The following is a 15317-nucleotide window of genomic DNA, read 5'->3' as shown; positions in this document are numbered from 1 at the left end:
TATTCCTGGTAGAGAACAGTAATTATTTCAGCTATGCCATCACAATTTTTTTTTTTTTGCAGTTGCATAATTATTCTTTTTTTTTTCTTTCTTTTTTTTTTTTTAATTTATTTTGCAATACAATTCAGTTCTACATATCAGCCACGGATTCCCTTGTTCTCCCCCCTCCCGTCCCCCTCACCTTCCCCCCAACCCCCCCCCCATTCCCATCTCCTCCAGGGCAAAGCCTTCCCCACAGACTGAGGTCAACCTGGTAGACTCAGTCCAGGTAAGTCTAGTCCCCTCCTCCCAGGCCGAGCCAAACAATCCTGCATAGGCCCCAGGTTTCAAACAGCCAACTCATGCAATGAGCACAAGATCTGGTCCCACTGCCTGGATGCCTCCCAAACAGATCAAGCCAATCAACTGTCTCACCCATTCAGAGGGCCTGATCCAGTGGGGACCCCTCAGCCATTGGTTCATAGTTCATGTGTTTCCATTCATTTGGCTATTTGTCCCTGTGCTTTATCCAACCTTGGTCTCAACAATTCTCGCTCATATAAACCCTCCTCATTCTCGCTAATTGGACTCCCAGAGATCCACCCAGGGCCTAGTCATGGATCTCTGCATCCAGATCCCTCAGTAGTTGGATGAGGTTTCTAGCACAACAATTAGGGTGTTTGGCCATCCCATCACCAGAGTAGGTCAGTTCGGGCTGTCTCTCGACCATTGCCAGCAATCTGTTGTGTGGGTTATCTTTGTGGATTTCTGTGGGCCTCTCTAGCACTTTGCTTCTTCCTATTCTCATGTGGTCTTCATTTACCATGGTCTCCTATTCCTTGTTCTCCCTCTCTGTTGTTGATCCAGCTGGGATCTCCCGCTCCCCCAAGCTCTCTTTCCCTCAACCCTCGCCTTTCATTACCCCCACTCATGTCCAGGCTGTTCATGTAGATCTCATTCCATTTCTCTGTCATTGGGTGATCCCTGTGTCTTTCTTGGGGTCCTGTTTTCCAGGTAGCCTCCCTGGTGATGTGAGTAGCAGACAAGTCATCCTTGTTTCATGTCTAGTATCCTGCTATGAGTGAGTACATACCATGTTTGTCTTTCTGAGTCTGGGTTACCTCACTCAGGATGATTTTTTCTAGATCCATCCATTTGTCTGCAAACCTCATGATGCCATTGTTTTTCTCTGCTGAGTAGTATTCCATTGTGTATATGTACCACATTTTGTTTATCCATTCTTCAGTTGAAGGGCATCTGGGTTGTTTCCATGTTCTGGCTATTACAAACAATGCTGATATGAACATAGCTGAACAAGTGCTCTTATGGTGTGGTTGAGCATTTCTTGGGTATATGCCCAAGAGTGGTATAGCTGGATCTTGGGGGAGATGGATTCCCAATTTTCTAAGAAAGCGCCATATTGATTTCCAAAGTGGTTGTACAAGCTTGCATTCCCACCAGCAGTGGAGGAGAGTTCCCCTAGCTCCACATCCTCTCCAGCATAAGGTGTCTTCAGTGTTTTTGATCTTAGCCATTCTGACAGGCGTAAGGTGGTATCTCAGAGTTGTTTTGATTTGCATTTCCCTGATGATTAGGGATGTTGAGCAGTTCCTTAAATGTCTTTCGGCCATTTGAGTTTCCTCTGTTGAGAATTCTCTGTTTAGTTCTATAGCCCATTTCTTAATTGGACTGTTGGGCATTTTGATGTCTAATTTCTTGAATTCCTTATATATTCTGGATATCAGTCCTCTGTCAGATGTGGGGTTGGTGAAGATCTTTTCCCATTCTGTAGGCTGTCGCTTTGCCTTGTTGACCGTATCCTTTGCTCTACAAAAGCTTCTCAGTTTCAAGAGGTCCCATTGATTGATTGTTTCTCTCAGAGTCTGTGCTACTGGTGTTCTATTTAGGAAGTGATCTCCTATGCCAATGCGTTCAAGACTACTTCCTACTTTCTCTTCTAGCAGGTTCAGAGTAGCTGGATTTATGTTGAGGTCCTTGATCCACTTGGACTTAAGTTTTGTGCACGGTGATAGATATGGATCTATTTGCAGCCTTCTACATGTTGATATCCAGTTTTGCCAGCACCATTTGTTGAAGATGCTTTCTTTTTTCCATTGTGCACTTTTGGCTTCTTTGTCAAAAATTATATGTTCATAGGTGTGCGGATTAATGTCAGGGTCTTCAATTCGATTCCATTGGTCCACATGTCGGTTTTTATGCCAGTACCAAGCTGTTTTTATTACTGTAGCTCTATAGTAGAGCTTGAAGTCAGGGATTGTGATGCCTCCAGAAGTTGTGTTATTGTACAGGATTCCTTTGGCTATCCTGGGTTTTTTGTTTTTCCATATGAAGTTGAGTATTATTTTTTCCAGGTCTGTGAAGAATTGTGTTGGTATTTTGATGGGGATTGCATTGAATCTGTAGATTGCTTTTGGTAAGATTGCCATTTTTACTATGTTAGTCCTGCCTATCCATGAGCATGGGAGATCTTTCCATTTTCTGACATCCTCTTCAATTTCTTTTTTCAGGGACTTAAAGTTCTTGTCATATAGGTCCTTCACTTGCTTGGTTAGTGTTACCCCAAGGTATTTTATGTCATTTGTGGCTATAGTAAAGGGTGATGTATCTCTGATTTCCTTCTCCGCTTCTTTGTCCATTGTATATAGGAGGGCTACTGATTTTTTTGAGTTGATCTTGTATCCTGCTATGTTGCTGAAGGTGTTTATAAGCTGTATCAGTTCCTTGGTGGAATCTTTGGGGTCACTCAAGTATACTATCATGTCATCTGCAAATAGGGAAAGCTTGACTTCTTCCTTTCCAATTTGTATCCCCTTAATCTCCTTATGTTGTCTTATTGCTCTGGCTAGAACTTCAAGTACTATATTGAATAAGTATGGGGAGAGTGGACAGCCTTGCCTCGTTCCTGATTTTAGTGGAATTGCTTTGAGTTTCTCTCCATTTAATTTGATGTTGGCTGTTGGCTTGCTGTAAATTGCCTTTATTATGTTTAGGTATGTTCCCTGTATTCCTGATCGCTCCAATACCTTTATCATGAAGGGGTGTTGGATTTTGTCAAATGCCTTTTCTGCATCCAGTGAGATGATCATATGGTTTTTTTCTTTGAGTTTGTTTATATGGTGTATTACATTGACGGACTTTCGTATGTTGAACCACCCTTGCATCCCTGGAATGAATCCTACTTGATCATGGTGGATAATTGTTTTGATGTGTTCTTGGAGTCTGTTTGCCAGTATTTTATTGAGTATTTTTGCATCAATGTTCATGAGGGAGATCGGTCTGTAGTTCTCTTTCTTTGTTGTATCCTTGTTTGGTTTAGGAATTAGGGTAATTGTAGCCTCGTAGAAGGAGTTTGGTAATGTTCCTTCTGTTTCTATTGTGTGGAACAATTTAGAGAGTATTGGTATTAACTCTTCTTTGAAGATCTGGTAGAATTCTGCGCTGAAACCATCTGGTCCTGGGCTTTTTTTGGTTGGGAGACTTTTAATGACTGTTTCTATTTCGTTAGGGGTTATTGGACTATTTAAATAGTTTATCTGGTCTTGATTTAACTTAGGTATGTGGTACCTATCCAGAAAGTTATCCATTTCTTTTAGGTTTTCCAGTTTTGTCGAATAGAGGTTTTTGAAGTATGACCTGATGATTCTCTGGATTTCCTCAATGTCTGTTGTTATGTCCCCCTTTTCATTTCTGATTTTGTTGATTTGGATGCTCTCTCTCTGTCTTTTGGTTAGTTTGGATAAGGGCTTGTCTATCTTGTTGATTTTCTCAAAGAACCAACTCTTTGTTTCATTAATTTTTTGTATTGTTCTCTTTGTTTCTATTTTATTGATTTCAGCTCTCACTTTGATAATTTCCTGGCGTCTATTTTTCCTGGGAGACTGTGCTTCTTCTTGTTCTAGAGCTTTCAGGTATGCTGTTAAGTCTCTAGTGTGAGATTTCTCCAACTTATTTATGTGGGCATTTAGTGCTATGAATTTCCCTCTTAGTACTGCTTTCATAGTGTCCCATAAATTTGGATATGTGGTGTCTTCATTTTCATTGATCTCTAGGAAGTCTTTAATTTCTTTCTTTATTTCTTCCTTAACCCATTGGTGATTCAGTTGGGTATTATTCAGTTTCCATGAGATTGCAGGTTTTCTGTAGTTTTTGTTGTTGTTGAAATCCAACTTTAGACCATGGTGGTCTGATAGAACACAGGAGGTTATTCCAATTGTTTTGTATCTGTTTAGATTTGTTTTGTGGCCAAGTATGTGGTCAATTTTAGAGAAGGTTCCATGGGGTGCTGAGAAGAAGGTATATTCTTTTTTGTTAGGATGGAATGTTCTGTAGATATCGATTAAGTCCATTTGAGTCATGACATCAGTTAAGTCCTTTATTTCTCTGTTAAGTTTCAATTTGGGAGATCTGTCCAGTGGTGAAAGTGGGGTGTTGAGGTCTCCCACTATTAATGACCATCACAATTTTTTTTAACAGGGTTTCTCTGTGTAGCCTTGGTTGTCCTTGAACTAGCTTTATATATCAGGCTGGCCTTGAGCTTACACATAACAATTATTTTTTTTACTTAATATCTTTTTTAGTTATTAGTTTACTTTAATTATTTTGGTTAATACATCTGGACTATGGCCAAGGCCATGGGACTCTCAGGTATATTGCCAAGGTAGATGTGACTGTTGGGGGAAGGGTGTAGGGGCTGAGAACTATCTAAGCAAACACAGAATGGAGTGAGAACAGGATGGTGTTATCTTAGTTCAGTATCTGGGTACTTGCCTCATCTTACATTGTTGCATACTTCTCTTAGGTTTATTATTATTATTTTAGTTTTTGGAAGACTGAAGAAATGGTTCAGTGATTAAGAGCAATAGTGGTTCTTCTAGAGGACATGGTTTTGATTCCCAGCACCCACGTAGCAGCTCACAACCATCTGTAACTCTAGCTCCAGGGAATCCAGTACCTTCTTCTGGCCTCTGTTAGACCAGATACACACATGGTGCACTGATACACATGTTGGCAAAACATCCACATACACAAATAGATAAAATTTAGAAGTTTCTTTGTGTGGTATGTGTGTGCATGTCCATGTGTAGCACACATGTGAAGGGCATTTGTCTGTGGAGGGTGACTTCTTCAGTTGTTCTCCTTATATTTGAGACCCAGTCACTTACTGAACCTGGGCCTCACTGGTCCAACAAGACTAGCTGGCCAGTGGGTTCCAAGGATCCTGTCTCTTGTTTCCTCAGCACTAGGACTCCTGGCATGTGCTGCCATGCCCAGCTTTTACAGGGTTCTGGGTCTCTGAGCTCAGGGCCTCACGCTTGTGTGGTAAGCACTTTATGGATGGAGTGGTCTCCCCAACCATTTTACAGGTTGCTTTGGACTCTTATTCAAGTCAAACTCTGCTGAAAGTAAATACTTGTTATAAGGGAGTCTAGGTAACTTGGCCCCAGAATAGTGGAAACATTTTGAGTTTTGAGTTCAGCAGTTGACTGAGGACTGTTTTTATTAGTGCAGCTACTGTGCAATACATAAAGCATTTTTCCCTCTTAACTTGGCAACATTTTCTTGAAATTACTTTATATTTAAGACGAAGATGAGATACTCGAGAAGGAGGGGAGAGAATTTAAAGATCACTTTCCCTGTAGTGTTTAATGTTTTTCCGTCTGGGAGCTTTTACTGTACAGAGAACATTTAGTGTATGATCATACAAGTGATTAAAACATTGGGGTTGTATTTCAGTGAAATGTATAAAGGATGGAGAGCTGGTAGGGATAATTTGCCCTTCTGTGTTTTGGTAAAGATTCAAGTACTTTTGAACCTTAATAAGCTCAGCCTAGACCAAATAATGCTTGAGACACACATGTGTTTGAACAGTTTAAATAACCAAAACTTATGTAATGAGTAAATAAGTGAGTGATAGCAGTCATTAATTGAGCATTTCTCTGCCAGGCACATGGTTGGGAAATGGAAATTTATTCTCTCACTAGTAGTGGAGCTGTTGAGTGATTTTCAGTCCATTCAATGGTAGTTCTTGAAAATAAGTGAGTTTTGAGTCAGGCTTTGGAAGGAGGACATCGCGTGAGTTAATATATAGGAAGAAAGACACATTGCTTGTTGAAGATGGTGCTTAATTACATTCAGGACATGAAGAATGAGTTAATATGTTCAGTTATCAAATACTCGGTGCACTGTCCAGTAGGTGCTGTGATTCAGAGGTTGGAGGAGTGATTTACAAATGCACATTTCATTCTTGGTGGAGGGAGGATTCCACCTAGATAAGATTTTAAAATAATCCATGTCAGGAAGGCAAGTGAGGATTCCACCTAGATAAGATTTTAAAATAATCCATGTCAGGAAGGCAAGTGATGGGCCAGAGAGAGGAGGAGAGAGAAGGGAAGGCTGGATGGGTGAGGAGAATGTGAATGAGATTAAATTTGTTGTTTAACTTCCATAACCTTAAAGGGCTTGATAATGCCTTGACCCTTGTTTTTGGGAGTGGGGGCAGGGAGGAAGGGGAAGCCCGCCAACAAAAGCTTTTAGATAACCCATTCACTTTCTGCGTTGGGGCTTAGTTTTGGTTCTTTTTGCAACATTGCTCCATGCTCTTTTCAAAATTCTTGGATTAGGAGGTGACCATTGTAGTATTCTTTGTTTGTGTGTTTGCTTTGTTTTGCTTTTCGAGACAGGGTTTCTTTGTGTAGCCCTGGCTGTCCTGGAACTCTCTTTGTAGACCTCAAGCTCACAGAGATCTGCCTGCTTCTGCCTCCTGAGTGTTGGGATTAAAGATGTGTACCACCACCACCCAGCTTATGGTTGCAGTATTCTGAAAAAAATAAGATAAAAGTGACTTCTTTCTTTTTTTTTTTTTTTGAGACAGGGTCTCTATGTAGTCCTGGCTGTCCCGGAATGGGCTCTGTAGACCAGGCTAGTCTCACAGAGATTTTCCTACCTCAGCCTCCTGTATTCTGGGATTAAAGGTGTGTGCCACTACACTTGGCTAAAAGTTAACATTTTAAAATGTCTACTTGATTAAAGTTTTTTGCATTTAGTATATTTTGTAACCATCACTAAGAGAAAGAACAAACCTACCTTATGATGTAGTTACTTCCACTCCTCATTCTCAACTCCTGCCAACCACTATTTTGTCTCTGGATTTGCGTGTTCTGAACATTTTCTATAAAGGAAATCTGATAATATGGGCCTTTGACGCTGGACTTCCCTCACTCAGCCTCTTCTTCTCTCTAGGTTTACCCGTGCTTTAGTGTGTGTTAGTGGTCATTTCTTGACTCGTGGCTCATCACTTCCAACCTTCCCTTCTGTTACCTTGACTGAGGAACTGATGCCTCCCTCTTTCACTTCGGTGGATCCTTTTCATTACATTGAACCCATCCAGATAATTCAAAATAATCTTCCCATCTTAAGCTTCATATTTTCCTTTCTTTTTTATGTTTTTGGGACTGGTCTCATGTAGTGAGACCTGGGACTGACTCTGGAGCCCAATGTGACCTTAGACTCTTAGTCTTTTTCTTCTGCTCCTTGAGTGCTGGGGTTACAGTTGTGTACCACCATGCTTAGCTTTAGATCTTTAACTTGACAATATCTAACAAGTATTTTTATTTGATGTGTGGATGTTTTGCCTGCATGTATGTCTGTTCACGGTTGGTACTCATGGAGGCCAGAAGAGGGCTTTGGATCCCTTGGAACTGGAGTTAGAGTTGGTTGTGAGCCAATTATCAAATGTGTGCTGCAAAACTACAAGAGTAGCAAGTGCTTTTAACCACGGAGCCATCTCTCCAGCTCTAAAGTATATATGTATTTTTTCTTTTTGCTATATCAGGTAATATGTTTGTAGGTTTTTGAGATAGAACTTATATGTCTTGGGGATGGGAGCATTATTTTATGTACTATGTGTAGTATAGATCCCTCACTGTTAACTCTACTGCTCCCTAAGGCTTTTTCCTCAGAGTGTTTTCTTTGTTGTTTAGATAAGTTATTTAGCTTGTCTTTAAGTTCACAGATTTTATCCTGTGTGATCTATACATCATTGAGTTCCCAGCAAATGCTTTTTCTCAGTCAGTATACATCTTATTTGTATAATTCCATTTGGTACTTTAAAAATAACTTCTGGGTACACATTTCATTGTCTTTTTTTTCTTCACATTAAGACAAAAGATGTTTTTGGTGAGCTAAACAAATTTTTGTAGGTAAATTCGTAGTGTGACTGATTTAGCCCCTGCTGTTAGTCTCCTTCAGACAAATACCAAGACTGAAACAAGCAAAACCTGGTGCTGAGAACAGACTGTGTTGGTAGAGCTTGTTTGTGCTCAGCAGTCACAAGGCCTGTGCCCAGTCTCTAGCACAACCCTAACCCTGTGTGTGCGCACTTGTGTGTGTGTATGCACACGCACACTGTACCATAGTGCCTGTGTGGAGGTCAGAGGACAGCTTCCAGGGGTCACTTCTCTCCATCATGTGAGTCCTGTGGCTGGAACTCAGGTTTTCAGGCTTGGCAGCAAGCATCTTTACCAGCTGAGCCTGCCTCCCATCCCAGTTTCTTCATTGAGAATTTATTTTATTTTTTGACATTCTCTTGTAACCCAGGATGATCTCCAACTTGTCATGTAGTCAAACATGACTTTAAACTGACTCTCTTGCCTCTACTTCCTGAGTGCTGGGATTACAGGTATTCCATATGTCATTTTGATTGCATCCTGGACATTTGGGTTATCATGTTGGTAGACCTTGTTCTTACTTTCCTCTTGTATTCCGGCAAGCAGTTGCTCTATTTATGTTTAGTGTATAGCTTTCTGTCCTACTTTTGGGAGTTGTAATACCCTTGGTAATTTAGTTTTCAGGGGTCTTGTGATATTGCTCTGGCACCACTGTGGCTCCTGTGCAGGATCTGTCCGGGCCCTATCTACTGCTAAAGGCTGGTTGGCTTGGCATTGCCATCCATGTGGACAGGGTTGAACTGCCTGCCACTGTTGAAGGTGTAAAAGTAGAGGACCATGTTCATGCTGCTGCCCGAGTCATTGGGCCAGTCCTGTCCTGGATGAGGACTGTGGAATATTTTGACTTTCTAGATCTGTGCTGAGCCGCCCTTTTCACAGATCTTTAGCCAGAGGGCAGGCTTTTCTAGTTTGTTGGCTTGTTTGTGCATCTATCTATCCTTACTTTCTTGGTGGCTCTGAAGTGCAGACCTCTCCATTGTCCAGCCTGAAACATATGGGAGAGAAAAGGGAAATTCATTGAACTTACCACGGGTTTTCCTAGCTCCAGGGTCTCTAGCTGGTACCTCCTTTCTATACCTTCCAAAACCCTTTTGTGATCATTTTTCAGTTGTTTTTATGGTATTTAGTTGTATTTGGAGAACAGGGAGTATGGACCTATGCTGTCATACTTTAGAACTGGAATCCTAACGATTTTCAATTTTTTTGCACTCTTATTTATTGGCTATAGAATTGAAATAGCTGAGGGTGGTTTTTGTTTTTTAATTCTAAATTACGTTTCATTATTTTGTATGTGTGTGTATGTGTGAAGGTCAGAGGACATCTTTTTGGAATCACTTCTTTCCTTCTACCATGCGGGCATTGGGTTTGAACTCAGGCTGTGAGGCTTGCTGTCAGGTGGGAACCTTTACCTGCTGAGCCATCCTACTGGCCTGAGGTTCTTAAGGTTGTGTTCACTAGCTCTCTAGGGCATGTCTTCTCATCTGTTGTCCACTGCGGAGCAAGACAGGCTTAGTCTTCACTGTTTAAATGAAACTGTGGTAATTCAAAATGCCATGCCTTATATGTGTATTATTTATTTATGTATTTGTTTTCAGGGAGTGGAGCAACTGCTGTGGTCCAAGCAGCGTATTGTGCCCCCAAAAAGGAGAAAGTGGCAATCAAACGGATAAACCTTGAGAAGTGTCAGACTAGCATGGATGAACTCCTGGTATGCATAGCTCTTATTTCTTTCTTTCTTTTCTTTTCTTTTTTTAAAATTATTTTTATTATTTATTTTTATGTGCATTGGTGTTTGGCCTACATGTATGTCTGTGTGACGGTGTCAGATCGCCCTGGAACTGAAGTTACAGACAATTGTGAGCTGCCATGTGGTGCTGGGAATTGAACCCGGGTCCTCTGGAAGAGTAGCCAGTGCTCCCCCCCCCTCCCCATTCTCTGTGTAGTTTTGGTGCCTGTCCTGGATCTCGCTCTGTAGACCAGGGTGCCCTCGAACTCACAGAGATCCGCCTGGCTCTGCCTCCCGAGTGCTGGGATTAAAGGCGTGCGCCACCACCGCCCAGCAAGTAACCAGTGCTCTTAACCGCTGAGCCATCTCTCTAGCCCCATAGCTCATATTTCTAAAGTGGAGAGACTTGCTCTTGTAGTTTATGTTAAAGGATGTTTTTAGTTTCTTTTGAAAAGGTGACTTATTTTCATTAATAAATGATTATTATAAAATTTATAAAATCAAAGTAAGTTGAAAAAAATTACAATCTTATTACTCTGAGGTTAACATTTGATATGTACTTTTTTTAGACTGAATATTTAAATTAGCATTTTTGTGATTTTCTCTCTTTTTGTGTATTTCTCTTTACATTGAATGGCTACTTGTACCATTCTATCTGTGTTTGCTCATGTAGGTTTAGTAAATATATGTGTAGTATCCATTGAATAGAGATAGTTTATTGAACATGTGTTCTAGTTTTATATGGTTGCTGTTTTTTCTTACTGATACAGTGGCAGTTACTTAGTTCTCATCTCTATAAGTAACACCATGGATTTGTGATTCCTGGGTCAAGACTCTTTTACAAGATACTGGCCTTAGAGAAACAACAGTTGTGTTATGCACATTGATGGAAGATAAGAGACATAAATTAAATAAAATAGAGTCTCACTATGTAGTTCTGGCTGCCCTGAAACTCTGCATAGATCAGGCTGGCCTCAGACTCTCAGACTCAAAGCACCTGAGTGCTGAGATTAAAGACATGTACCACCATGCTGGTTTTAAATTTATTTTTAGAGTTTATGTTGGTGTGTGTGTGTACAGTGTACATGTTTGTGGGTTTGCTAGCATATGTAGGCCGGAGTTGAGTGTTGGGTGTCTTCCTCAGTTGCTTTCCATTGTATTTTTTGAGGTGAGCCTGAGTTTTCGAATTTGAGTTGATTGGCTAGCTGTCAAGCCCGAGTCCTCCTGCCTCTGCCTTCCATTACTGGGATTACAGGCATGTGCTGTGTCAGGCTTTTATGCGTGTTCTGAGGATCGGACTTAGCTAGGAATAGAGGTGATAAAAGATGGTTTATGGGGAAAAAAAAGCAACCTCACAGGGATTATTTTGTATTTTTGTTGTATTCTTGGATTAGCAGTATAGTTTAAGAATATAGCCTTGTGTTGTAGGCTATATAGTGAGTTACAGGACAGCCAAGGCTATGTAGAGAAACCTTGTCTCAAAATACATAAATTAATAATTAAAAAAAACATGTAAGTGCTTAGCAAGGAAAATCAGACAGCTTTAAAAGTCATATCTTTATTTCCTTTTTTTGTTTTTGAGACAGGGTTTCTCTTTATATAGCTCTGGCTGTCCTGGAACTATATATGTAGTCCAGGCTGGCCTTGAATCCACCTGCCTGTACCTCCTCAGTACTGGGATTAAAGGCATATGCCACTATGCCTGGCTCATTTAATATTTTTTTTATTTTTTGTTATTATTTTGCAGAGTTAGCAATCAAATCTAGAGTTGTATGTATGCTAGGTAAATGCTGCTCTACTGAGTTATATTCTCAGTTCATTTAATGTTTTAAATCCTGGTGAGTTTTGTTTTGTTCTTTGCTTAAGGATGAAATATAATAGCCCCTTTAGGGGCCTTTCTAAATAATACAGTATTTGAGAGCTGTAATCTACCATATTAGATGTCTTGATATTTTTATTTTATAATGATTTTTTTTCCTAAGATTATTTGCAGTGGAGCTGGAGAGTTTGCTCAATGGTTATGAGCACTTGTTGCTCTTATAGACAACCCACCCTGCACTCACATGGCAACTTACAACCATATTTATGTGGGATGTTCTGTATGGCAAATGTGTTGCTAATTAGTCAATAAATAAAACACTGATTGGCCATTGGCTAGGCAGGAAGTGTAGGCGGGGCAAAGAGGAGAATAAAGCTGGGAAGTGGAAGGCTGAGTCAGAGAGACACTGCCAGCCGCCACGATGAGAAACAGCGTGTGAAGATGCCGGTAAGCCACGAGCCATGTGGCAAGGTATAGATTAATGGAAATGGATTAATTTAAGCTGAAAGAACAGTTAGCAAGAAGCCTGCCATGGCCATACAGTTTGAAACCAATACAAGGCTCTGTGTTTACTTGGTCGGGTCTGACGGCTGTGGGACTGGCAGGTGAGAGAGATTTGCCCTGACTGTGGGCCAGGCAGGAAAACTCTACCTACATATTTAACTCCAACAACCTCCACTAACACCAAGCATAAACACGGTGCTCATACATACATGTAGGCAAAATATTCATACGCATTAATAAAATCAACCTAAAAAGTATTTTTTAAAAAAGGTATATAGAGCTAGTGATAGACAAGTCAGGAATGGACTGTAAAGGCATTACTGCTAAGCCTGATGACCTGAGTTTAATCCTTAGGACCTACAAGGTGAAAGTAAACAACCAGCTCCCAAAAATTGTCCTCCGAGGTGTGTCTGCATACATACCATGGCAGAATGCACAGATGTATGCATGCATGTCCTCACACATTCTCTCTCTCTCTCACTCAGTAAATACATACAATAAAACAGTGACGAGAAAAGGCAGGAGTTGGGACTGAGATTCCCTGCCTGTCTGGAAGTTTTCCCATTGCTCCCCACCTCCACCCCCTGTAGTTATGGTGACAGGGAGTAAACTGCTGAGCTGCATCTGTAAACCTCCACTGTCCAAGAGGAACTGAGTTACTGGTGGTGTCCGTACTGAATATTGGGGCATAATCGCAGTGAAAGAGAACATAGTAGTTATAGCTGTTAATAGGCAGCTGCTTACTTAGTTCTTTCTTTTCTTTCCTGTTTCCTGAGTTTTTAGAACTTAAGGAGCCTAAAAGCCCCTGCTGGTGACTTTATGGCTTGCAAAATATGTAGAGCAAGGTCTTTTCTATAAATCAATTCGCATTTAAGTAGAAAAGATGAAAAAAATAGCATTTATTGCGTACTTCATTTATCATTTTTAAAGAATTTAAAAAGCTTTCTATACCAAAGATATAAAGCATGTACATGAATAAATGAAAAGCTGTATAAATCACTGTAGGATTTCTTTCATTCAACAAATGTTTAATAGAGGTATACATGTGCCAGGCACAATGATAAAAGCAAAGAATACTCTTAGCTTTCATTGAGCTTATAGCTGTGTGTGTGTGTGTGTGTGTGTGTGTGTGTGTGTGTGTGTGTGTGTGTTGGGGTGTGTGCAGAAAATAACTAGGCAATAAATTCAGGAGCTAGAGACGTGGCTCAGTGGTTCTGAGCATTTGCTGCCCTTCAGAGGACCTGTGTTAAATTGTTAGCATCCAAGTCAGGTGGCTCACAACTGCCTGTAACTTTAACAGCTCCAAGTCATCCATTGCCCTCTTCTGACCTTCATGGGTACACAGGTGCACACTTACCCCAAATAAGAATAATTAAGAAAATAGTGTAAGTTCTATTTTAAGCACATACGTACGTGCACACACATTGGAGATTGAACTAAGGAGCTAGCACATGCTAGGCAAGTACTCCATTACTAAGGTTATAGCTCCATGATGACTGGGAAAATAGGATTTAATAACTGTGCTTTTATGAGGTAGAGTTTTTATGTAGCCCAAGGTGGCCTTAAAAACTAGGGTGGGAGGACTGGTTGAATGCTCTGGCTGCTCTTTCAGAGGACCCAGGTTCAACTCCCTCAACCCACATGGTGGCTCACAACCATTCATAACTCTACTTCCAGGGGGTCTGACACCCTCTTCTGACCTCCATAGGCACCAGGCATGCATATGGTGGACAGACATATATTCAGGCAAAATATTCATACACATAAAATAAATAAGTATATATTTAAAAACCCTCTATGTAGCTGAATCTGTCCTTAGACTCTTTTATTCCTCTCGCCTTCCCCTCCCAGGTGCTAGGATTGCGTGCATGTGCCATCACATGTGGGAATCCGGTTCTAAGTCCTGGCCTTCATGTAGCCCTCAGTCTAGCAGAGCCAGACAAGTAAGCTCATATGTACTGTGTAGTATTTACGTGCTGTCACGGGAGAAGGTGCACAAGGTGCTTGGAAGTTAAGGGGCTCTTGGACTTCCAGTCTAAGGCCTCTCCCATCTGGAAAAATACAGTTGTTATTTTGCCTTTTTAATTAAAAAGAAAAGAAAGGAGAAAAAGGAGGAGGAGCAGCAGCAGCAGCCCCTGATGAACCTGGATGCTTTGGGAAAATATTAAAAAAAATACCTACACTGAAATCAGATTGCTAAGTTAAGATGCTGTGGGAATATATGTGGTGCAGAGGGAACTGTAGGGTTCAAGGTCCAGAGATAGAAGCATGAAGTTGTTTTGTGTGGCTCCATCTTAGGAGTGAGGTCAGAAGGGATAGGGATAAGACCAGAGGGTCCCTGGTTTCACTCAGGGTCTCTAAAACATGTAATTGTCCCTTGTTAATTTAAATGTTACAAACCGAGGTAGAGTTAGGCTTTGGCATGGGTCTCACTACTCTGGATTAATTTATAACTTTGTACCATTTCAGGTTACTTCTCTTTGATGTGAGAATTGTTAATAATGTCACAAAAATTAGGTGAACTGATATTTTACTAAGACAAAACAACCCCCCACAGACAGACAGACAAAAACATTTACCTTCTGTTTATTAGTAATTATTCTCTGTTGGCGAGATTTCCCAAGATAGTTATTCAAGGATACCTATGTGTACAACTATGTGTCCCAGTGGAGGCCTCCGAGGTACTATGCCAGGATGTGATAAACAGTGCATGTTTTCTGTTTCAGAGATTACTAATACAGTGTCTAGGAGGAGTAGAGTTAGAGTCAGAATTGACTGACGGAAACTACATGGTTTTCTGGTTGAGCCTTTTTTTTTTTTTGGTTTATCTGTGTAGCCCTGACTGTGTGTCCTGAAACTTGCTCTGTAGACCAGGCTGGCCTGGAACTCACAGAGAGCCACCTGCCTCTGCCTCCCGAGTGCTGGGTTTAAAGGCCTGGGTTAGCCTTTTTAGATGAGATCTTGCCGGTGTATCCTGATCTCAGCCTTCCTTCCTCTCAAGTGCCAGGATTAGAGGTGTATGCAGCCTGGCCTGTAGCCATTC

The 15317-nt window shown here is 40.9% G+C and overlaps 1 protein-coding gene across 3 annotated transcripts in view; it reads left to right on the top strand.

The window, feature by feature from the left end:
* The window catches only part of Oxsr1 (oxidative stress responsive kinase 1), a 101171-nt gene that overhangs the window by 23942 nt on the left and 61912 nt on the right, over positions 1-15317 (top strand). For 2 of the 3 annotated variants that reach the window (XM_052723996.1, XM_052723988.1), the window contains exon 2: positions 9821-9933. In XM_052723996.1, the coding sequence (XP_052579956.1) occupies positions 9821-9933 (113 nt within the window). Of the gene's footprint in view, positions 1-9820; positions 9934-14125; positions 14218-15317 lie in introns of those variants that run through there. The other variant, XM_052724003.1, reaches the window with a different exon arrangement.

The sequence above is a fragment of the Peromyscus californicus genome, unplaced genomic scaffold (genome assembly GCF_007827085.1).
Source record: "Peromyscus californicus insignis strain IS unplaced genomic scaffold, ASM782708v3 Scaffold_11__1_contigs__length_118956290, whole genome shotgun sequence".
In the NCBI taxonomy this organism is placed as follows: domain Eukaryota; kingdom Metazoa; phylum Chordata; class Mammalia; order Rodentia; family Cricetidae; genus Peromyscus; species Peromyscus californicus.
The sequence above is the reverse complement of the archived record's forward strand: the minus strand, read 5'-3'. Positions and strand labels throughout refer to the sequence as shown.